At 41.8% G+C, this 26,494-nt stretch overlaps 1 protein-coding gene across 2 annotated transcripts in view; it reads left to right on the top strand.

Annotated features, from left to right (window-relative positions):
- Window positions 1–26,494, top strand: part of ACAN (aggrecan) — a 107,526-nt gene that overhangs the window by 46,559 nt on the left and 34,473 nt on the right. For both annotated transcript variants that reach the window (XM_083184194.1, XM_083184193.1), the window contains exons 4-9: window positions 4,850–5,024; window positions 6,750–6,877; window positions 6,985–7,278; window positions 11,496–11,834; window positions 12,413–12,587; window positions 15,823–15,950. In XM_083184194.1, coding sequence (XP_083040320.1) covers window positions 4,850–5,024; window positions 6,750–6,877; window positions 6,985–7,278; window positions 11,496–11,834; window positions 12,413–12,587; window positions 15,823–15,950 — 1,239 coding nt within the window. The remainder of the gene's footprint in view (window positions 1–4,849; window positions 5,025–6,749; window positions 6,878–6,984; window positions 7,279–11,495; window positions 11,835–12,412; window positions 12,588–15,822; window positions 15,951–26,494) is intronic.

Raw genomic sequence — 26,494 nt, 5'->3', positions numbered from 1 at the left:
CCTCAGACAGCCTGATGAAGTGGACATGAGGTCTGCAACAAAATTAATATATCAAATAATGTTATTTATATAGCGCTCTTTTTCCAATAGAACACAAGGCGCTTAAAACTATTACCATACAATCCAGAAACCAAAAAAACAGGAAAGTCTTGATTCTGTTTTTCAAGGATCTAGGGCCTTATTCTGATCGGTGCGGATATTCCCGCATGCGGACGGACCGCCGATGTTGATCGTCTGCGCATGTGCAGAGGTCACTCTGCGCATGTGCAGGCGATTTCGCCGCACGGATTCTTTATACGCCGCACAAGGGGCGTAGAGGGTCGTGAGGGGCTACTTAGCCTCATTACCCTATGCATACGCCCCGCGTTTCATGGGCGTTCCCATGCAAACGCGGGGCGTATGCATGGTAATGAGGCCGTGACGCGTGGGTACGGGGCGGGCATCTGACATCGCCGGATGTCAGCTGCCCGCCCCCATACATGATTTCACACGGACAAGTGTCCGTGTGGTCTTGTGTGGCGGGACCTGGTGGAGCGTGCGGCCCTGCATTCGATGTTCGGCGACCATCGAATGCAGGGGCTGCTCCCAAGACGGAGGAGGCGTATCCCCGTCCAATTTCATGCGGATCGCCACATATCCGCGTACGGACGGCAGGTGGCGATCCGTATGGAAGGCGGGGATTCGCCTGCACGGTCGCGGCCGCATATTCTGATCGGGCCGCACCGATCAGAATAAGGCCCCTAGATTGGAAGCCTTTCAAACTGTACAGAAAAGTGAGTTCCTTAGAGTCAAAGCTGGGTTATACTGTATGATGGAGAAGACATTGGTGCCATACTGTACAATGCAATCTTACTATTGGGGAAAGATAAGTGCTACCATTGTACCAGTACATAAAGGAGCAGATTCAGTGAGTCACATGGTTTATCCTTTGGCTAATTGCTCTGATTTAAGCAATCCCCAGAGGGTGCACTTAATGTGAGATTTATTTGCCAAAACTATCTTTAATATCTGTGGAAACATATAGGTCCCACTCCCAGCACTTATCGCATAATCTATGGGGTAACACTGGGAAAATGCAGAGAAATGTCATAGATTTTACCATTTTGAATTTAATGAATAAACACTGTGGTATTTGAATCTGCCCCAATTTAGAATTTAGGGACAGACATCAAAAGGCTAAAGTTACTTAAAATATCAGTAAAAATGTACTTTAAGGATGGGAAAGTAGTCCTGACATGACCAACTCACAACTTGAAGTAAAGATTAAACCTTTTTGTTTGTATTTTGAACTTGGTCTTGTTTTAACAAGAGTATTCAAAGCATGGCCATAAATGTTGATGGCGCAATTAAAATAAAATAACTAATAGATGATCAAAAATTATTTGATGCACAGCAAATGTGTGTGCTCAGTTCCATTTGCTCACACTGTTCTTGTTCATGTGCACTAACAGTGCATTGTGGGCTTGAATTTAACACCCATGTGTACAGGGCCTAAATAATATAGGTTTATAACCCCCAGATTGTGTGATTGGGTATGCATTATGCCTGTAACTCAAGTTTACTTTTTTGTATATAAGCTGCCTGATACCCCTTTCAGACCACACTTTTTAACCGTTATTCTGCCGGGGTTTTTTACCGTTTTAAAATGGTAATTTGTGCAGTTTGAAAGGTGCAGAGTGAATTTACCGGTTCTATTGAACTGGTATTTCTAAACGGTAATAAAGCAGGGTCCTACCTGTTTCAGACCTGTTTTTTTTTATCCACTGTTTTCTATGGGTAAAAACGGGTTCAGTGTTGTGAAGGAACAAAAACTGCATTGAAATACCGTTTAAAGACATGCGGCGTGAAAGGGGTTTTAGCTGGCAGACCCGTTTTTAGAAACGTTTTCAAATACCTGGTCAAAGCCAGTTTTGCGGTCTGAAAGCAGCATAAGAGTACTGTAGAATTCTGATAATCCATATACATTTTATATACATTTTTGTCAGCATTGTCTTTGGTTTTAATTTTTGTATATATTAATATGCTATTAAAAGAGTTAGCGACAGTGAACAGAATATAGTATCAAGTAGTTTCAAGAAAAACAGGTGTAAACTAGAACTAACCCTTTGAGTGCCAAGGGAATTTGACAAAATAGGTGTGAAAATTGCCAAGCAAAATTTTGTATTAAATATGGCTAATTAACTGGTACTCTACTTATTGTAATTATGTGTATCCTGCACATATATTTATATTATATACATTTTGTTGTTGAATTTCCTCTGCTCTTAGTGAATACCACAGGGAAGTGTTGCCATTTTTATTCAGTTTTGCAAATACAAGTAAGTGGGCAAAACTCAACCAAATGCTCTGCAATGGAAAATGGGTGTTGACAAAACTAAATTACTGTAGCTACAGTAGGTCTGTCTAATAAGGGATTGGATTTAAACAGCCATTGAAATATATATACTGACCTCTGTACAATGCAGAGATCATTCTTATCAATAGATACAGAGTACAATACAGGTACAATACAGAGGACACACTAGTGTAGTGACTCTTTAATCCAGAGAGCATTGTATTGACACATTTATAAAACACCATTCTGGTGACATACTTAGTGCATTCCAGGGACTTCTGTGCAATTTAAACACTCTAATGAATTCAGAGAGCATTCTAATGACCTGGGAAATGCTACTGAACTAATTGAGCATCTACCACTATCTGTGAGCATTCTAATGACACAAGAAAGCATGCTTGTGACATGCATATACACTGCAGGGGACAGTCTTTTATACAGTTTAGAGAACATTGTAATGACAGATGTACAATACAAAAATGTTTCTGGTGATTCCTATTAAATCAGAGCGCATTCTAATAAACAATGCAGAAGCTATCCTAGTAGATAAAGTCCAATACAGACAATACAGTATTCTTTATGTAGCCCCAATGTATTGTATATGTCTTATTAGATGTACCTAATTTGTCATATACAGTACAAAAGTTTAGTTGTGTTTTCAAGTTTTTTTTTGTTTTTTTAAAGTTTATTATTTGTTTAAATTAAAGTGATCAAACATGTTATTTATTCCCTAAACCTATAGTTATTCTCAGAAAATATTAATATATTAATTTGATGTTTGTTTTATGGATTTCATTAACTATGATAGTGATGAAGACATTGTTACTACCTTTACTATATATTTCCTTTTTGTGTGTTTGAACCTTTTTTTAGTACATTGGACAAAGGGGGTGATTTGTGTTGGATCGGTCCCTGGCGGGGACCGATGGCGTGGCTCTGCGCATGTGTATGGGCAATTATACGCATGTGCAGGGCTGCTGCGCGAACGCCTTTGGCGTCTAGCACAGTCCCCGAACCGTTTGCACGGATAGGGGAGGGGGCAGACAGGGGAATGGCCATTGTTTTATTGGCGACCCCATGAAAAAGCTAGGCGATCCCCTGGGAACACAGGCGGGCCGATGCCTGCTGGGGGTGGGCGGCTGGATCACATGACATCAGCACCCGCCCCCTCTTCGGCGGACTTCTACGTAAGTAAAAGTAAATATAGACTGACTTTTATTACGAAGGAGAGAGAAATCATTTAATGGTCGGCGACCATCGATTTACTTCTCTCCCCTTTGACCACATGCGATAGGATGTGTTCTCTGACACATACCCTCGAATATTACCGAGGGGGGTGCGGGCGGTACTGGCGGTAGGTGGGGGCGGGCGTTCGATGGGGTTGGCGGATGGGGTAAAGACACTTGCTAAGCAGCAAGCTGTTCTGAATCAGGCCCAAAGTGTGCTTACCAAGGTGCTCATTTGCTGAAGTGCACCTAACGGCTAAGTCCTTTTATAGTTTGGAAATGACCACACCTCTAAATATACATTCCAAACCCCTATATATAATTTTATGAATTTTCCTCTGAAATATCTAATTTTCACACTCCTATGCAACACTAGACGCTTCGCCCACCTCCTCTAATCCTCTGAAGGTCATTTGGCAGGAATCTTGCAATTTGTCATTGTTGGTCCAATGTTAGAATATAGAGGGGGAATGTATGTTATTTATCGGCGTGCAAAATCTAATCCAGCATTGCTGCTTATCAATGCAATGTAGGCTGTCTATGCAGTGTAGTGTTTCAAATCCCTAGTTGCTGGGCAGGAATTGTAGAAACAAACCCATTGTGGCAACATGTCATTTCCTGTAGTTGTATGTATGGGCCCCGTTGGGTATGTACAAGTGTATATGGCCATGTTCAAAATAATGAATTGCAAGACTATACAAATAAAACTATACATGCACATTAAACATAGTGAGCACAGTCGGGTTCATTCGGAGACGGTTCTGCATTAAGTTTTTGTGACAAACAAACTATACTATTTGTCACTTTTTGTGACATAATTTTCATGTCATAGCGGAAATGGCTGCAGAAATATTAAGGAGTCAATTATGTGCTGCTGGAGAAAGCTCTGATTTCTCCATGTTATGCTTTTCATATATATATATATATATATATATATATATATATATATATATATATATATATATATATATATATATATATATATATAGAAGCCTTATTAAGCCATATTTGCTGGGAAAAAAGATGTAACAGTAGTTGAAAACTAATGTGATAATCACAGTATCAAGATGGCAGAGCCTACCAATGAGTAAGGCATAATATAGCCATCATATACGTTATTGTGGAGAGTTTTGGTTAAATCTCTACCACATAGAGAGCATATCCTGGATGATTGGAAATGGTGCTAGCAGCTCAGGGAGGACAGAAACCTCCTTTGAAGTACAAAGGAAAAGTGAAACCTGTAGAATCAGATAAACATTTGTTTTAGTTCTGCATTGATTTATTTCAGGGATCGTTTTCCACTACAGAGCAATCTCCACCAGATACACCTTGGACTTTGAGAATGCCAAAAAAGCTTGCATCCAGAACAGTGCAACCATTGCTTCCCCGGAACAGCTTCAGTCTGCGTACGATGATGGGTATCACCAATGTGATGCCGGTTGGCTTTCTGATCAAACTGTGCGGTAAGATAATGTGATGTAAGAAAATGAATAATTAATGTCTCATTCTTTATTTACACAGATTCTTTTTTTTTATTACGTGTCCCTCTTTTACATCAGGTACTGTCTGTTCTGCAGTACATATATTGCTGTTTTATGACATTTTATTCCACTTAATCCTCTTTATGTAAAATAATTACATCAAAATACACTGAGCCAGATGCAGAGTGGGACCTATGCCTAAAGCTGGGTACAAACTTAACAATGTCAGCAACATTTTTGCCGATAGGACCCAGCATGTGGCAAGTGCATACACACTTACCGATGACGAGTCTGATGGACATGACATGTTCCTTTATGTTGAACATCCCCGTCCACATTACTGCACAGTCATTATGAATATGTGATTATGGGGCAGATTTTTTAAGCTCGGTGAAGTGATAAAGTGTCTGTTTTTTTATCACCGGCCAATCAGCTCCTAACTGTGAAATTACAGGCTTGGTTTGAAAAATGACAGGCTGATTGGCCAATGATAAAAACTAGACAATTTATCACTTCATCCAGCTTAATAAATCTACCCCTATGTCACTAGGGAACTTTAATATCTCGGGTACAAACTAGATGATGTTCCTGATACGTCCCTTCGGCATTGGTGTTATGCAGATCCGTATGCACCTGATATTATGACTACTTATCCGCATAGAGGCAGCAAATTAGAAGTACAATAAATAAAAGAGTCTGTCCTGGAGATAGGACAGATTCATAGGCGATGAACAGAATGGGCACCCCATAACCTGCTACAAGCACTAGATTAGGATAGGCTGGGTCAAAGCAGAAATGTCTGGCAACATAGCATCTGAAAACAGTAGCTTCCTAAAGATGGATATAATCTATAAAATAGCTTCCGGCAATTACTTTAATGTTACTTGTATTAAGATCTTAAATGTGAATAAACCATGAAAACACCAGTGCTGGAACTATGAAAGGATCAGGATGCCTACACCAGAATCCCAACTACGAGCATCCCTGCTGGTATAAAGACACTGTTTTTAATAAGTTATTGTTAGAGAGAAAACAGTTTAATAAACACCCTATTGAACACAAGCGAAGCGATCCTCTGGAATAAGTAGTACTATCGTTTGCGTGCCTGGGAGTATCTCATTAATGCCTGTACTCTTCTGTGGATGATCTGCCCTGAACAAAAATATTGATAAATATATATTTTTTAAATGAATACAACGGTTGCCATGGCCTCCAGAAAGAGAAAACTCAGTGGAGTGGATAAAAGGGAGTGATATTATTTGTATATGGCCCCCACTATATTACCAAAGATGTTTCTGCAATATACCTGGAAGCTCGACATGAAATGTATTCCGTTTTATATTGCCATTGTCAGTGTGAATTAGTTCAGATAAAAGTTTAAAAGATCACAAATAGCACACTAATAATTGAATTGATAGACAGACAGACAGAGTCACTTGCTGTCTGTATTAGTGACATATATTGGTTGAATGACCAGCTTGCAGTTTCCCCGGTAACAGATTTCCTGTACAGACTGCAGGAGCGATGATCATCAAAATACAGCTAGTGTGCTATGCTCTTTATTTCCTACTGTATGACATTGACCTCAAAAAGCATTTATTTATAACCCATAAATAGGTGGAAATCACTTCTGTTACACATTGTATAAAAGGATTATAATTAACTAAAATATAAGGTATATTTATACTGTGCCCTATGTGTCACTAGTTATCCAATCCATAATCCTCGTGAACCATGCTACGGGGACAAGGACATATTCCCTGGCGTCAGAACATATGGAATTCGAGAGACTGATGAAACTTATGATGTATATTGCTATGCTGAAGATATGCAAGGTATGTAAAAAAACTTTCTATCTATCTATATGTCTGTCTGTCTGTCTATCTGTCTGTCTGTCTCTATCTATTAGTAAAGTAATGAATATCATTTTATTGCTCCCCAGGTCAAGTGTTTTATGCAACATCTCCTGACAAGTTCACTTTCCAAGAGGCAGAAAAACAATGTCAAACCCTTGGAGCCAGATTGGCCACTACGGGACAACTCTATCTGGCTTGGCAGACTGGCATGGATGTGTGCAGCGCTGGTTGGCTGGGAGATGGCAGTGTTAGGTACCCAATATCCATTGCTCGCCCCAACTGTGGTGGAAATTTAGTTGGAGTCAGAACTGTTTATCTCCACGATAACCAGACTGGATATCCAGATCCATTATCACGTTACGATGCAATCTGCTACAGAGGTTGGTTTATATTTTTCTTGATATGGTTTGATTACCCCATGCAGCAATAAAATATATTTTGTGTTCAGCTGAATAAATAAATATATCTTTTAGTACATACAGTATCACATACCTATACATACATACATACATACATACATACATACATACATACATATGCATAAATACATTTATTTGCCAGTGGATAGAACAATATGCATACCCTCCAACATGACCCATTCCATTAGGTACAAAATGCTCTGTTCCTGGACTTACCTGCCAGTGGTAGTTACAGAGGTAGGACTCCAGCACAGTCCAAAATTCAAAGAGGGGCGTCACATCAACTTCCAGTGAGTCCAGGACAGTGATGTTTGGAGTGGCAGTAGGTGTGGCTACCCTTTTTGAATATTTCACAGTGGTGCAGTCCAAACTCTGTAACTGCCACTGGCAGGGAAGTCCAGAAACAGAGCATTTTGTACCTAATGGAATGGGCCATGTTGGAGGGTATGAATATGTATGTTTTTTTAATATTGCTAAAACAGACTTCAAAGTCAGATGCAGTACGTATTAATAAATGATTCATACAATTTTAATTAAATTAATTATTTGCCAATTCAAAAAAGTCTGTCCACCTTCGTATATTATGCAAACCACTTTGCATAATGGATAATGGATGCGGTTGACATATTGGCAGTCGGGATCCCAGCTGTCAGATGACCAACAGTGGGAATCCCAATGGGTTCTTGAGGTAAGTACTGGGGGTTAGGGTTAGGCAGTAGTGGGGTGGTTAGGCTTAGGCTGTGGGGAGGTTAGGGTCAGGTTGCCGGGGAGGAAGGGTTATGGTTAGGTTGCATGAGGGGGAGGCTAGGGTTAGGCTACAGGAGAGGTGGCTTAGAGTAAGGATTTAGGGTAGGTTGAAAATACTTGAAGGGATCCGTCGGGGTTCTGTCTGATGAGATGTCTTCTGACTGTCGGGATTCCGACTGCCATGATTTCGTACCCAACCCCCTTGGTTGAATGGTACTTCAAATTTTAAATAAATCCAAGAAAATCATAGCAATATATATAAAAATACAATAAATTATTTTAAATATTAAGTATTTATTATAAGGTATGCAGAACAGACAAATAAATTAAAAACCTGAATAAATAATAGAATCTTAGAAATATCATATACATCATATATATCATAAAATAAAATAAAAATCTCATTCTAATTGAGCACAGTTCTACTCTCAACGTCTTCTATATGTAATTTTTTTAGTACAGGATTTGGGGCCTTATTCTGATCGGTGCGGCCCGATCAGAATATGCGGCCGCAACCGTGCAGGCGAATCCCCGCCTTCCATACGGATCGCCACCTGCCGTCCGTACGCGGATATGTGTCGATCCGCATGAAATTGGACGGGGATACGCCTCCTCCGTCTTGGGAGCAGCCCCTGCATTCGATGGTCGCCGAACATCGAATGCAGGGCCGCACGCTCCACCAGGTCCCGCAACACAAGACCACACGGACACTTGTCCGTGTGAAATCATGTATGGGGGCGGGCAGCTGACATCCGGCGATGTCAGATGCCCGCCCCGTACCCACGCGTCACGGCCTCATTACCATGCATACGCCCCGCGTTTGCATGGGAACGCCCATGAAACGCGGGGCGTATGCATAGGGTAATGAGGCTAAGTAGCCCCTCACGCCCCTCTACGCCCCCTGTGCGGCGTTTAAAGAATCCGTGCGGCGAAATCGCCTGCACATGCGCAGAGTGACCTCTGCACATGCGCAGACGATCAACATCGGCGGTCCGTCCGCATGCGGGAATATCCGCACCATCCAGAATAAGGCCCATTGTTTTTAAGTCTTTATTATTTATTTATGATTGTTTGTTATGTATTTTTGTGTTATTATGCTGTGTTTCGGTCTTAAATCAACTAATAAAAACTTTTCCTTATTCTAACAGTTGGTTCCCCACCTACACTTTCATGTTGACTGTTGTGTAAAACTGTCCATCGGTATTAACTTATAATGTGCACTCTCCTAGTTATAAATAAATACAAAATTATGCCATAGTGTGTAATTTTGAAGCAGCGCGTCATTGACTTACAATTTAAAATTATATAGCCTGGCATGAGGAGTCTGCTGTGACAACAAACTGTTATTAGCCTATTCCTAAATCTATTTATAATTGTAAACCCTACATTCCTTCAACTGAAATAAAATTTGTGGAACTGATGATTTATGAGATGGGCCATCTTTGGAAAACATCTTCCTTGTAATAGTAAAAAACAGGAAATAACTCTATGGGGATCTGTAAAGTAACAGCACAGCCTGTGTTCCTCCCACACACTCAGGGCGGTAATCACGCCAGCCTTGTCCTGTGACCAATAGGATGCTGGTTACAGCAACCTAATAAAATCCCCCTTTTAATAATAAACTCTCCAGATGAATGAAAAAAGACATGACGTCCTGTGGAAGAAGTCTCCAAATTACTGGAAGATAATACAATTAATATTGAGGAGTATATTTATCAAAATGGCTATTTTTATATCATGGCTTATTGTGGTGATTGGACATCATCTGTAGTGTCCAATTCTCTATTAAAGATTGGTAAGAGATAATAGCTGTTTAGGCAAACGGTATTTTACCCAGCCGGTAATTTCATACAAGCACTGGGAAATCAAAGCCCTTTAGTACAGTTAACCCTTGACAATTATTAAGGACTAAGGGCCAGATGCACTAAGCTGCAAAAGTGATCAAATGGAAAGTGATAAACAGCCAGCCAATCAGCTCCAACCTGCCATGTCACATGCTGTGTTTGAAATAATGTCAGGCAGGAGCTGGTTGGTTGGTTGTTTATCACTCTGCATTTTATCACTTTTGAAGCTTATGGTGTGTACTCACGGGTACAATCAGCATTAGATTTTGAATATATATTTTGATTTTGTATAGTCAAAATCAAATGTCAAATATCACCGTGTGTACACAGCATAAGTGTTTTGGAGACTTTGATTTATTTATTTGGTACTCTTTACCTAGATGGGCGCCAGCGATTGAAATCGAGGGCGTCGGGGGTAAAAATCGCGGTCATCGCGTCATCGCGGGCATCGCGGGTAAATCGGGATGGCCGCGATGCCCGCGATGACCGCGATTTTCCCATAGGGAACAATGTTAAAAAGGCTGATTGACCGCGATTTTACTGTTAAATGCCTCAATGGACCCGATTTGGCCATAGGAATCAATGTTAAATGGGCCACAGAGCCCAAATAGGCACAATTAACCCTTAAATGTCCCCCCCAATTTTTAACGCCACCCCACGATCCACGCCAACCCGAAGCGTGGCGAGCGTAGCGAGCCCGCGAGGGGCGGCGGTACGCGTCCTCCGACCTTTTCATGCCCTACTATCCACTAGGGCGTGGAGTGAGAATATAATAGTGTGGCGAGCGCAGCGAGCCACCGAGCCCGAAGCGTGGCGAGCGCAGCGAGCCCCACGAGGGGACGCGGATACCTTCACAGGTAGACGCGTCCCCTCGCGGGCTTCACAGGTGTCGGCGTCGCCACGGACACCTGTGAAGCCCGCGAGGGGATGCGTATAACTGTGAAGGTATCCGCATCCCCTCGCGGGGCTCGCTGCGCTCGCCGCGCTTCTGGCTCGGTGGCTCGCTGCGCTCGCCACACTATTATATTCTCACTCCACGCCCTAGTGGATAGTAGGGCATGAAAAGGTCGGAGGACGCGTACCGCCGCCCCTCGCGGGCTCGCTGCGCTCGCCACGCTTCGGGTTGGCGTGGATCGTGGGGTGGCGTTAAAAATTGGGGGGGACATTTAAGGGTTAATGGGCTCTGTGGCCCATTTAACATTGATTCCTATGGCCAAATCGGGTCCATTGAGCCATTTTACAGTAAAATCGGGTCCATCGCGCCTTTTAACATTGATTCCTATGGTAAATCGGGAGCATCGCGTCGCGGGCATCGCGGGTACATTTATGGCCGGCCGCGACGCGACCGACACGATTTCCATGTTTAACATGGGTTTCAATGGGAAATCGCGGGCATCGCGTCGGTCGCGTCGCGGCCAGACATAAATGTACCCGCGATGACCGCGACGGGCGCCCAACTAAGTAAAGAGTACCATTTATTTTATTTAATTATTTTTAGATTCATCATTTAGATCACTAATATATTTAAATATACTAATGTGAAAGAGTACCCTTATTTTTCATTATACTATTTTGCTCCTTGAACAGATGAAGCTGAGAACATTACTATTCAAACTGTGACCCAACCTGGTCTGGAGCTCATCATCCCGCAGAATGCTACTGAAGAGGAAGCCCGTGGCAGTATTGCTACCCTGGAAGGGATAGATTTCACCCTCACTCCTTCTGAAGATGGCTTCACAGCAACTCCAGAATTCTTAGTAACATCATTAAGTCCAGAAAATGTAACCGAAGATGGGATTGAGCTTTGGCTGGAAAATATCACCGCCGTTCCCACCATTGAAGCTACTGGCACAGGAGAAGAGGAGATAATACCAGTCACTGCTGCTATTGATGCCGCTCAGCCAGAAAAACCCATATCCGAGACTGGTAAGCTAAGCGGGCATTTACATTATGATATACTGTAAATATACTTCAGTCAAAATTGTGCTCACATCTCATTTATTGATTAGGCTTTTCATTTATGAGTGCCCCCTCCTCTCAATTTGAAATATCCACTGCTATCAAGCCACCTATTCAAAGATTCAAAGATAAAGCCGGCTCCATTTGTACTTACATATATATCATGTACAGATGGAGCCACTCTCATTAGAGTGGCTCCTGGTGATTCTATCACCATTTGCTGTCCCCCAACAGCCACCGGAGTCCGACAAAATGCACACAAAAGATGCTCCCGGAAGCCCTGCAGCCCTCCACCCATCTCCCCACTCACTGCCCGCTCTGCCCCTGCTCCCTGCCTGTCTCCCTGAAGTGGAGGCGGGCAGGGAAGCCTTCTGTCCCCACTCCCCACCACCTTACTGATGGGGACGGGGATGTGTGAGCGAGTGAGTTGCTCGCATGTTGCTGTCTGCAGGCCCACCCGGCTGATGGCGCCTCCATCTCTATATCAATTTTAGGATGTGTGGGTGATACTCTAGCTATTTATCAATCTTGTTTTGTCCTAAAAGGTGTTGTGTTCCATTACCGGGCTGGATCCAGTCGATACTCCCTGAACTTCACCCAGGCGAAGCAAGCATGTCTGTACAATCATGCCGTCATTGTCACCCCTGCTCAGCTCCAGGCTGCCTATGAAGCCGGATTCGATCAGTGTGATGCTGGATGGGTATCAGATCAAACCGTCAGGTATAATCACAAGACTTAAGTAAATAGAGGATTCTAACTGCTACAGCATAATTGTGTTTGACCATTATTATTATAATTATAATTTTATTTATAAGGCACCACAAGTGTTTTGCAGTGTCATACAAAGGAACAGTACAGGGAGACAAAACTTAGCATTACACAGTTCCATACACATTACAGCTTAAATATAAGTAGTGGGGACTCAATAAACGTACAACTAGAGGCTTGTGGCCAATGATGGAGATGAGTATGCCGACAAAGATGGTCACTGAGTGAGTATGGGAGAGCTGTGAGTGAAATGTGAAGAGAAGAGGGCTTTGGCAACAGGAGAGAAGAAGGAACTGCTCTGAGGAGCTTACAATCTAGTAGAAAGGGGAGACAGACAGATTACATGAGGTGCAAGCAAGTGGGAGGTGGCTTGATAGCAGGATGTAAGCAGGAAGGGGTCGGAGAACCAGCCTCAGGACTAGTTTATGCAGCGGAATGGTACGCTTTGATGAACAGGTGAGTTTTCAGTGCCTGTTTGAAGCTTTGCAAGGTCGGGGAAGGGGTGCAGCATGAGCAAAGTCCTGAACTCAAGCATTTAAAACTGTAAATATGACAGCTCTACAGCATAATAAACCAGTAATAGTGTTTGAACTTATCTCCCCGGCCACCTAACACCCCCATTAGGAAAAACCAGGGCTGGTTATTAAGTGCCCTCCAGAAAAGGGTGCACCAAAGGCACGTTCTGCACAAAAAGGGGCATGGTATCACAAGAAAGCAGCATGGCCACAAAATAGTACCCCCAAGTGAAATCATGCCACACAACAGCAGAATCTTCATCACGCTACACCGAGTGTAGCATCTTAGTTTATTCATGTTACACTGCATGTAGTTCCCCTTAATCACATTATGCCACACAGTAATGCCCCTTATACTGTACACTTAATGCCACACATTCTACTACCACTGTCCCCCCACATACAACTTATATCCCTCTGCCCTCCCACACACAAAAAGACTTTAGTCCTCCCACATACACAACATATCTCTCTTTCCCAAACCACACACTCTACTACCCCAAACCCCCCACATACACATTTCATATCCCCCCGTACAGCCCATACCATGGTGGTAATCCCCTCCATTTTTCAATCATGCTGGAGCTCACACAGCAGCCAGGTGGCTTGTAGCCACTTTACAGAATGGTCAGCTACACACAGGGCATCCTGAAGGAGCTGTGTGGGATGTGGATACAATTTACAAATAGTTTGCGTAAGAAAACTGTGGAGCATGGAGCAGAGCAGGGCCTGGCCATAAGTAATGATAGTAGTGTTCCACTCTCCTACTTCTATTGGATGTGTGAGGTGCCAGGTGTTTGAGGTTCCAAGGAGAAAGTATATGCAGTTGCCAGTACATGAAAGGTATATGAGATGCCGAAAAGGTCGTGTGTGAGGTGCAGAACACAGTCTATACTAAATGACATGTAGCAGGAGTGCATGCTAACGGCTGGGTATGATACAGGTGCTTGAGGTGCTGGGAGTGGTATATACGTTTTGTGGCTAGGAAAGAAGAGCTGGGGGAGGTGGAAGTGAATCTCCGCTAATTACAACTGATAGAATGCAGTTCAGCCCCATTCTGTCCACTTCAACCCTTGGAAGAATCTTTGGGCCACCTTATCATCATTAGCTTTATATGGCTTTATTAATTAGAGATGACTCATTGTCTATCCTCCCTCCACGGCTCTTCCTGCTCCACTTACCTTAGTCTCACTTTTTGATTATCACCCTTCACTCTGACCTCATTATTGTTCACACATTTTCCCAACTCTGTAGCATTACCAGGATCTGGCGCCTTGACATACGGGAAGCTATTGAAAGTTCAACCTGAAATAATAATATCATAAATATATTGTGATAGAGTGATCACAATACGATCATGTTTGATTAAAATTTTAACAAAGATAATTATATTGGAGCAACTAGGTCCTTAAATTTCAGAACAGCAAACTTTGATAAGTTTGAGAAGTCCTTAAAGGATATAAACTGGAAGGTATTATTTAGAGGTATGGATACTACTAAAACTTGGCAAACTTTTAAAAAATACTGCTGGAGGGCACTGATAAATTTATGCCTAGGGCAAATAAAAGAACAAATGTCAAAAGGAAACCTATGTGGCTTAACAGCAAAGTCAAATTTGAAATAGCTAAAACAAAGGGGGCATTCAAAGTGTTTAAACAAGATGGGACACCCAAATCATTTGCCACATATAAAGAATTTAATAAGAAATGTAAAATACAATCAAGAGGGCAAAATTAAAGACTGAACGTAAAATAGCGCGGATAGCTTGTATAACTACAGTTATATAAACAGGAAACGTTAAGGAAGGAAAATATTGGCCCACTAAAAAATAAGCAAGGTACCCTGGTAATAGAAGGAAAAGAAAAAGCAGAATTATTAAATTACTTTTTGCCTCTGTATTTGCAAGGGAAGAATCTTCACAGGATCTCCCACAGATTAAATGGTTGGCTCTTGATTGCTCCCAAACTGTATGTTTGAGTGAGGAAATAGTAAAAAATTGATTACAGAACCTAAATAGTAACAAATCTCCTGGGCCGTATGAAACATACCCTAGGATACTAAAAGAATTGAGTTCTGTCATAGCACTACCATTACATCTGATAATCGAAGAACCAAGGGACTGGCGCATAGCTAATGTAGTACCAATATGGAAGAAAGGTAGCAAAACTAACCCTGAAAATTATAGACCAGCCAGCCTTTCATCCATTGTGGGGAGAATATTAGAAGAAATAATAAGAGATAGTATCCAAAATTTCTTAGAACATGAGAAGGTGATAAGTAAGGCTCAGCATGGGTTTGTCAAAAATAGATCCTGTCAGACTAATTTAATTAGCTTCGATAAGGAAGTTAGTAGGGGGTTGGACTTAGGGAAATCTGTTGATGTAATACTTTTTGATGTTGCTAAAGCTTTTGACACGGTGCCTCATAAAAGGTTATTAATAAAACTAGGTAATTTAGGGTTAGAAGATAAAATGTATAATTGGATTAGGTACTTGTGTATTATCACGGCACCCGCGTAATCAGCCGAAAATCGGCCGCAAATCGCATGCAAAAATCGGATGCGATTTAGCGGCCGATTTTTGCCCTAATGAAAGTAAAATAAATAAGTGAATGGTAATTCCCTATACTTCTATGGCAAGACTGCTTCTAAAGACTTCATTTGCTTTGTGTAGATACCCAATTGTCACTCCTAGAGAGAACTGCCATGGAGATAAGAACGGCTTCCCTGGGGTTAGGAACTATGGAGTGGTGAATCCGGTGGAACAGTATGATGTGTACTGCTATATAGATAAGCTCAGAGGTAAGTGACCAATACTTTTGACATACACTGTAATACAAAGAACTTTTATCATAAACTTAAGTTTCTCTTGATGCCACCCTACTTCTGATTAACTTCTATGCGTTTTATTAATATTTTGTGTATTAATCATACTTGCCTACCTGTCCCTCTCCATGAGGGAGAAAATGCTCTGTTCCTGGACTTCCCTGGTAATGTATGATTACCGTTACCCGTGATGAGCTAGGTAATTGATAAGAAAGGTGTTTCACCACAGGTGATGGCAATCATACATTACCAGGGAAGCCCAGGAACAGAGCATTTTCTCCCTCATGGAGAGGGTCAGGTAGGCAAGTATGGTATTAATGTAAAAGCATTTTATCATTATTATGGCTTGTGCTTGATATAATTAAACACCAGGTAGGTGGCAATCCATCCATCCAATATAAACCTGTATAATTGACGCTGCTCCTCCAATACAGGCAACCCTTGGTGAAGCTGGTGTACTGTGCAGCTATGTTATTAAACCTTTTCTTTCATTTTTCCAAATTTTTATTATGGCAACAGGTAAAAGAAAATCAGATCCATATGGAGTTGGACATTTTAAGGTTATAGCCAGCATGTACATTAGTGCAAGACAATGGGGAAATGCCATCCATGTATTGCAGTATTTTCAAAACCTTGTCCTCAAAGCCTCCTGGCATTAAGGATATCATTGCTTGAGCACAGGTGACTTAATTAGAATGGGAAGTGCTTTGATTTGACCACCTTTGCTCAAGCATAAGTATGAGTAATTTTTATTAATTGACACTTACTTCTCACCATCTTTTAATGATTTGTGGCAGGTGTTTTAAACCAATTAACTAATCAAGCGTGGAATGGTGTGAAGACATTTACACATCAAATCGGAAAGGAAACTATTTTTTTTCCACTTTTTATTTTGTTCCTGTCTACTATTACAGAAATAGGTATCAAATGCAAACTCGGTCCTCAAGTCATTCTAAAGCCCCAAACAATTTAGGCGATATTGTTAAAGGGGCTTCTGAGCGATATTATTCACAATATCATCTAGTGTGGACACTCAATATCGTTAATGATGAGCGATATTTCATGCAGGTCAATTTGGTAATATAGCCAAACGACATGCATGTTCAGCGGGTCCCATTGGTGGCCGATACCATTTACTGTAAACGGGCAATATTGGCCGCCTGTGTGCGCGGTTGACTATATCGGCAGCGGTCGTGTAGTGTGTATGGGGCTTAATAGTGTTAAAGATATCCATGTTTGGTCACAGGTGACTTCATTAGGACCTCAGTCAATTTGATTTAACATCTGTAATAAACCATGGACATTCTTAAAACCTGGATTGTTATGGTGCTTAGAGGACCAATATGGTAACTCATGGGGGTGGCACGTAAAGATACAGCAGCTGCAAGGAGATATGAATGACCAGCAATCTCATGCATCTAGGTCAGGCATGTCCAACCTGCGACCCTCCAGCTCCAACTACACATCCCAGCATGCCTTGCAATAGTTTTAGCATTCCCTAATAGCAATACTATGGCAAGGCATGCTGGGATGTGTAGTTTCACAACAGCTGGAGGGCCGCAGGTTGGACATGCCTGATCTAGGTTATAGCTAACACTATTAGGCACCAAACCAACAAAATCAATAACAAAGACAAAATGAATCCTTGTCTATCTACTTGTGAGGGATCCATCCTGCACACATTGCCCACAGTGTTATCTACAAAGCCATTGTGGTATCTCTCGGTCGTCCCTGATAGTGAGACACTGTCAGTATCCCAACTCTTTTATTTAATCCTCATAGCCACAGCCTGTTTCCTTGCTGTGGATGCCAGAAAAGCAGAACAAGCCTAAAGGAATGAAGGCTCAGGCTTTCATTGTTGGCTCCTGAAATATTTACAAAAATTTGCTTCTGCAGCACATTAGAACTACTAGTATTTTAAAATACATAAGAAGGGATATACACTATATATATATATATATATATATATATATATATATATATATATATATATACTGTATATATAATATAAGGTATATATATATATACTTTTTTAACACTAAAGGGCATATTCTATTATCTCAGATGCTGCTTCAGACAATAACATGTCCAGATATCATGATTACTGTCCAATGGTCATTACCATGGTATCCAAATAGCAACTTTTTTTTTTGCGGATGAAAAATGACCAGTGATCGGGCGAATACACATTGTATTGGGGATAAGTCCCCTATCCAGGGACAGATTAAGCCTTCAGGGGGCCCAGTTCAATTTAGACAGAGGAGCCCCCTCCCACATGTCATTACTAGCCGCAAACTGCACTGGAGAATACTACAATGTCAAAACACAGTAATGACAGTATAAACTTGGTCAATGGGTAACTGCAGGGGGGGGGGGGATTAATATATATACCACATGAAAAGCCTGTGTTTGTCCTTCTGTACCATACTCTGTAGGGGACCTCACAGGCTCAGCGCTGCCTCTGATTAAAAACCCTCCCATGACAAGGCTGCTGCTGCTGTCCTCCATGGGCCTGAAATGCATGTGTTGACCTCCACCAATCAGAGCACCATTAATCATTATCACACTGGCAGATAGGTGAAGCTGCAGCACTACCCCGCTACTATGCACAAAACCTTTAGCTAAATTTTTTTTTTTAATTCATGCCGACCACAGGCGGGCCTTAGATAAAGGGGGGCCATGGGTACTGACCCCCCTGAGCCCCCCCTTAATCTGGCCCTGCCCCTTTCCAATGTGTTATCACAGGTCCCAGCAATGCTTATTGTGAATTATACCCACGCCAAACCTAGTATATATGTATATATATTCCCTGCAGTTACCCATTGCCTTTACTCTGTGTTTTGACAGTGTAATATTCTCCCATGCAGTTTGCGGCCAGTAATGACAAGTGCGAGGGGGCCCCCCTGTCTAAAGTGCCCCAGGCCCCCCGAAGGCTTAATCTGGCACTGGTTAGCCTCAATGTTTTTTGCTCATTTAATTGATCTCTCAAGGATTTTAAAACATCTTTGTGTGTTCTAATACTAGTTTATCTTTTTAGGGTTATTATAATATAATTTTAACATATAACATAAAATGGGGGAAATATAATAGGATGAGAGATTCAGAAAGTGAGAGATTTGGTAAGAAATCTCCAGGTTTTTTTTAAAGCAGCAATCATTTACACTGCAAAACCAGTTTGATTTTGCAGTGTAAATGATTGCTGCTTTAAAAAAACTGGAGATTTCTTACCAAATCTCTCACTTTCTGTTCTCTCATCGTATTAAAATTCACCCAATGTTCCTGTGTCGTATGCATTTAGCATTTCCATATGCTGTAACAGGATATGAATGTGTGTATTCTTACTCTGACACCACAGTTACTTCTTTCAAAAATGAAAAAAAGATTAACCCCTTCATGACAGAGCCAGTTTGTGCCTTCATGACAGAGCCCTTTTTTTCAAATCTGACATGTCTCACTTAAGTGGGGATAACTTTTTTTTGCTTTTACTTATCCCAGTGATTTTGAGATTGTTTTCTCGTGACACATTGTACTTCAAGTTAGTGGTAAATTTGGGTCGATACAGTCTGTGTTTTTTTGTGAAAAATACCAAAATATCGTGAAAAAATGGAAAATTTAGCAATATGCAAAATGTCAAATTTTCTGCTTGTGAGACAAATAATCATACCACTCAAAATAGTTAATAACTAACATAGACCATATGTCTACTTTATGTTGCCATCATTATTTCAACCCCCTTTTCATTTTTTTGGACACTAGGAGGCTTCAAATATGACTAGCAAATTCTCAAATTTTCAAGAAAATTTCAAACACTGATTTTTTTAGGGACCAGTTCAGTTCTGATGTGACTTTGAGGGACTTGTATGTGAGACACCCCCATAAATGATGCCATTTCAAAAACTGCACCCCTCACAGTATTCAAAACAGCATTTTGGAAGTTTGTTAACCCTTTAGGTGTTTCACAGGAATTAAAACAAAGTGTAGGTGAAATTTCAAAATTTCTTTTTTTTTGCAGAGTTTCAATTTTAATACATTTTTCTAACAAATACAGTAGATTTTACTAGAGAAATGTGACTAAAAATTGATTCCCCCAATTCTTGTGTTTTCAAAAATATCCTATATGTGGCCCTAGTGTGCACGATGACCAAACCACAGGCTTCATAATAGAAGGAGCACCTACTTGATTTTGGAGCCTCCTTTTTATGAGATTTTTTTTTAGGCACCATGTAGGTTTCTAGGCACCATAAGTGCTAAAAGTTAGGAACTTTCCCCACAAGTCACCCCATTTTGCAATCTACACCCCTCAGGGAATTCATCTAGGGGTATAGTGTACATTTCAAACCCCCAGGGGTTTCACCAATTTTGGTACAACTGGGATGTGAAAATGGAAAATTACATTTTTTTACACAAACATGCAGTTCTGGCTCAAAATTTTTCATTTTCACAAGGAATGAAGGAGACAAAGCACCCCAATATCTGTGCCCCAATTTCTCCCGAGTACGGCAATGCCTCAAATGTGACCAAAAAATACCAGTGGGGCGCATAGCAGGACTCAGAAGGGAAGGAGTGATTTTTGGATTTGGCAGCACAGATTTTGGTGGAATGAATGGTGGGTGCCATGTTGCATTAGCAAGACTCCCAAAGCACCAATACAGTGGAACCCCCCCACAAGTCACCCCATTTTGCAAAGTACACCCCTCAGGGAATTCATCTAGGGGTATAGTGTACATTTCAAACCCCCAGGGGTTTCACCAATTTTGATACAACTGGGATGTGAAAATGGAAAATTACATTTTTTTACACAAACATGCAGTTCTGGCTCAAAATTTTTCATTTTCACAAGGAATGAAGGAGACAAAGCACCTCAAAATCTGTGCCCCAATTTCTCCCGAGTACGGCAATGCCTCACATGTGACCAAAAAATACCAGTTGGGCGCATGGCAGGACTCAGAAGGGAAGGAGTGATTTTTGGATTTGGCAGCACAGATTTTGGTGGAATGAATGGTGGGTGCTATGTTGCACCAATACAGTGGAACCCCCCCACAAGTCACCCCATTTTGCAAAGTACACCCCTCAGGGAATTCATCTAGGGGTATAGTGTACATTTCAAACCCCCAGGGGTTTCACCAATTTTGGTACAACTGGGATGTGAAAATGGAAAATTACATTTTTTTACACAAACATGCAGTTCTGGCTCAAAATTTTTCATTTTCACAAGGAATGAAGGAGACAAAGCACCCCAAAATCTGTGCCCCAATTTCTCCCGAGTACGGCAATGCCTCATATGTGACCAAAAAATACCAGTTGGGCGCATGGCAGGACTCAGAAGGGAAGGAGTGATTTTTGGATTTGGCAGCACAGATTTTGGTGGAATGAATGGTGGGTGCCATGTTGCATTAGCAAGACTCCCAAAGCACCAATACAGTGGAACCCCCCCACAAGTCACCCCATTTTGCAAAGTACACCCCTCAGGGAATTCATCTAGGGGTATAGTGTACATTTCAAACCCCCAGGGGTTTCACCAATTTTGATACAAGTGGGCAGTGAAAATGAAAAATTACATTTTTTTACACAAAAATGCAGTTCTGGCTCAAAATTTTTCATTTTCAGAAGGTATGAAGGAGAAAAAGCACCCCAAAATCTGTGCCCCAATTTCTCCCGAGTACGGCAATGCCTCACATGTGACCAAAAAATACCAGTTGGGCGCATGGCAGGACTCAGAAGGGAAGGAGTGATTTTTGGATTTGGCAGCACAGATTTTGGTGGAATGAATGGTGGGTGCCATGTTGCATTAGCAAGACTCCCAAAGCACCAATACAGTGGAACCCCCCCACAAGTCACCCCATTTTGCAAAGTACACCCCTCAGGGAATTCATCTAGGGGTATAGTGTACATTTCAAACCCCCAGGGGTTTCACCAATTTTGATACAAGTGGGCAGTGAAAATGAAAAATTACATTTTTTTACACAAAAATGCAGTTCTGGCTCAAAATTTTTCATTTTCAGAAGGTATGAAGGAGAAAAAGCACCCCAAAATCTGTGCCCCAATTTCTCCCGAGTACGGCAATGCCTCACATGTGACCAAAAAATACCAGTTGGGTGCATGGCAGGACTCAGAAGGGAAGGAGTGATTTTTGGATTTTGCAGCACAGATTTTGGTGGAATGAATGGTGGGTGCTATGTTGCACCAATACAGTGGAACCCCCCCACAAGTCACCCCATTTTGCAAAGTACACCCCCCAGGGAATTCATCTAGGGGTATAGTGTACATTTCAAACCCCCAGGGGTTTCACCAATTTTGGTACAACTGGGATGTGAAAATGGAAAATTAAATTTTTTTTACACAAACATGCAGTTCTGGCTCAAAATTTTTCATTTTCACAAGGAATGAAGGAGACAAAGCACCCCAAAATCTGTGCCCCAATTTCTCCCGAGTACGGCAATGCCTCATATGTGACCAAAAAATACCAGTTGGGCGCATGGCAGGACTCAGAAGGGAAGGAGTGATTTTTGGATTTGGCAGCACAGATTTTGGTGGAATGAATGGTGGGTGCCATGTTGCATTAGCAAGACTCCCAAAGCACCAATACAGTGGAACCCCCCCACAAGTCACCCCATTTTGCAAAGTACACCCCTCAGGGAATTCATCTAGGGGTATAGTGTACATTTCAAACCCCCAGGGGTTTCACCAATTTTGATACAAGTGGGCAGTGAAAATGAAAAATTACATTTTTTTACACAAAAATGCAGTTCTGGCTCAAAATTTTTCATTTTCAGAAGGTATGAAGGAGAAAAAGCACCCCAAAATCTGTGCCCCAATTTCTCCCGAGTACGGCAATGCCTCACATGTGACCAAAAAATACCAGTTGGGCGCATGGCAGGACTCAGAAGGGAAGGAGTGATTTTTGGATTTGGCAGCACAGATTTTGGTGGAATGAATGGTGGGTGCCATGTTGCATTAGCAAGACTCCCAAAGCACCAATACAGTGGAACCCCCCCACAAGTCACCCCATTTTGCAAAGTACACCCCTCAGGGAATTCATCTAGGGGTATAGTGTACATTTCAAACCCCCAGGGGTTTCACCAATTTTGATACAAGTGGGCAGTGAAAATGAAAAATTACATTTTTTTACACAAAAATGCAGTTCTGGCTCAAAATTTTTCATTTTCAGAAGGTATGAAGGAGAAAAAGCACCCCAAAATCTGTGCCCCAATTTCTCCCGAGTACGGCAATGCCTCACATGTGACCAAAAAATACCAGTTGGGTGCATGGCAGGACTCAGAGGGGAAGGAGTGATTTTTGGATTTTGCAGCACAGATTTTGGTGGAATGAATGGTGGGTGCTATGTTGCATTGCCAATACAGTGGAACCCCCCCACAAGTGACCCCATTTTGCAAACTACACCCCTCAGGGAATTCATCTAGGGGTATAGTGTACATTTCAAACCCCCAGGGGTTTCACCAATTTTGATACAAGTGGGCAGTGAAAATGAAAAATTACATTTTTTTACACAAAAATGTACTTCTGGCTCAAAATTTTTCATTTTCACAAGGAATGAAGGAGACAAAGCACCCCAAAATCTGTGCCCCCATTTCTCCAGAGTACGGCAATGCCTCACATGTGACCAAAAAATACCAGTTGGGTGCATGGCAGGACTCAGAAGGGAAGGAGTGATTTTTGGATTTTGCAGCTCAGATTCTGGTGGAATGAATGGTGGGTGCTATGTGGCATTAGCAAGACCCCCGATGCACGGTGAAATGATGAACCTAATAATCCATCGATGTGTGGTATATTTTGAAACACTCCTTTATACATAGGCCGGGTTTGTCGGGGCAAGTTTCACAGTGGAAAATAGTTTCCTTTCTTATTCCCTTTTTATAGCAAACTTTGCACCTTTTTTGTGTCCTGCCCTTTCTTGCAGTGGAGGGGATTTCGTTGGGAAAATGCTGCCCTGGTACAATACGGGGGCCAGTACTAGAAGTACTGGGGCCCTCTGCCTGCTGATTCCCAAATGTTAGGCTCTTTATGACTTCCTCTTGAAAGTGCATAAATGTCCCCCTCTGGCCGGTAGAACGGAATAGCACGTAAGCGTTATACAGTGCCATCTGGATGATATACACGGCCAGCTTCTTGTACCAGATATTTGTTTTCCGCAGGGCACTGTACGGCTTCAGTACCTGATCTGAAAGATCCACTCCACCCATGTACTTATTGTAATCTAGGATACAATTTGGTTTTGAGGTGTGGGTACTGGTACCTCGTACAGGGATGGAGGTGGTACTGTCTCCATGAATTGTTGTCAGTATAAGGACATCCCTCTTGTCCTTATATTTGACCAACAACATATTTTCGGTGCATATTCCCCTGCTTTCACCCCTTCTCATTACTTGGGCAATGTGCGTTTTGGGGAGGCCTCTTTGGTTCTTGCGCACAGTACCGCAAGCTGCTGTACCTCTTGAACCAAGGGCCTTAAACAGGGGGATGCTGGTGTAAAAGTTATCCACATAGAGGTGATAACCCTTATCCAGGAAGGGGTGCATTAAATCCCAGACAATTTTTCCACTAACACCTACGAGGGAGGGGGGGCATTCTGGTGGTTCAATTCTTGAATCCTTCCCTTCATATACCCTAAACTTGTGGGTGTACCCTGTGGTGCTTTCACACAGCTTATACATTTTTATCCCATACCTTGCCCTCTTACTGGGAAGGTACTGGCGGAATTTAACCCTTCCTTTAAAATGTATAAGGGACTCGTCGATACTAATACATTTATCAGGGATGTATAGCTCTGCAAATTTGGCACTGAAATGATCAATGACCGGCCTGACTTTGAATAGCCTGTCAAAGGTGGGATCATCTCTGGGTGGGCACTGTGCATTATCGGTGTAATGTATAAATTTATGGATTGCCTCAAAACGAGCCCGGGGCATGGCCATACGGTGAAATGGGGTGCTGTACAGAACATCTGTACTCCAATATTGCCTAATTTGTGGCTTTTTTACTATGCCCATATGTAACACCAGACCCCAAAACGTCATCATCTCTACTGCATCTACAGGGGTCCACCTAGCAAATGATGACGTGGGGTTTTGAGCAATAAACTGCTGGGCATATAAATTAGTTTGGTCCACCATTAAATTTATAAAATCATCAGAGAAAAATAATTTAAAAATGTCAATTTCTCTGAGACCTGTTGAATCAAATTGGATTCCTGGGATGGCCAAAAACTCAGGAACCTGGGGCTCAAAATTGTCTGGTGGTGGGGTCCATACGAGATCAATTATTGGGGGGGGGGTCTCAGCTGCTCTACGGGGGCGTCTTTGAGGGGGTCCCTCATCATCAGAGGAGGAAGAGGAGCTTAAGACAAATCCTTCAAATTCCCCGCTTGCCTCACTTGCTGTGTCAGAGTCAGAGGCAAGCATGGCATATGCCTCCTCCACCGAATACATTCTCCTGGATGACTGGGACGACATTTGGGATGACATTTGGGATGCCATTTATATTTTTGTGTTACTGGTAGTGAAATGTTTCAACACGTGTATAGTGTAGGGGGGGGTACAAACTTTATTTCAACCCGGGGGGTATGTAGTGTGTATGTATGTAGTGCAGAAAAAAAAAAAAAATACAAAAATAAAAAAATTGAAGGGTTCAAAAAAAAAAATGGAAGGGGTTAAAAAAAAAAATGGAAGGGGTTAAAAAAAAAATGGAAGGGGTTAAAAAAAAATGGAAGGGGTTAAAAAAAAAAAAATGGAAGGGGTTAAAAAAAAAAAAGGTCCTGCGCCAAAAATTGAGCACAGATGTTGGTCAGTAACGTCCGTCACTGAACAGCGCTCAAAGGCAACAGGAATTTGATTAAAAAAAAAATAAAATAGATCAACCCTGTGCCGAAAAAGCTGATCAGTGATGTACGTCACTGATCAGCGCACAGTGGCCACAGGACACACACAAAATCACAGTGTGTGTAAAAAAAAAAATGTAAAAAAGACCCCACAGCACTCACAAAAAATAAAAAAAGGTGATCAGTGATGCGACACTGATTACCAGTGAGGGGCAGCAGGTGCACAACCTTTGGTGGTACTGACAGGTATATCTAAAAAAAAAAACCTCTGCACCCCTAAAAAGTTGCTGATCACCTCAGATATAGTGATCAGCACAAAAGGCGGGGGCAGCAGACACAAAATTTAGCACTCTCTATCACTCTCTGTCACTATCTCTCTCTATCTCTCTATCTCTCACTATCTATCACTCTATGACACTGCAGCAGCAGCACTGACAGGTATATCTATATATAAAAAAAAACCTGCGCCCCCAAAAAGTTGCTGATCAGTTAAATTATACTGATCAGCACAAAAGGGGGGGCAGCAGTCAGTTATAAAAAAAATATATAGCACAATCTGTCACTATCTCTCTATCTCTCTCTCTCTATCTCTCTCTATCTCTCTCTATCTATCTATAGCTCTATCACACTGCAGCAGCACAAAATATAGCACTAGGCCTCTCTATCTCTCTCTATCTCTCTCTAT

This window comes from Crinia signifera, chromosome 4 (genome assembly GCF_055691185.1).
Source record: "Crinia signifera chromosome 4, ASM5569118v1, whole genome shotgun sequence".
Classification (NCBI taxonomy): domain Eukaryota; kingdom Metazoa; phylum Chordata; class Amphibia; order Anura; family Myobatrachidae; genus Crinia; species Crinia signifera.
This window is presented reverse-complemented; position numbering and strand designations above follow the sequence as displayed.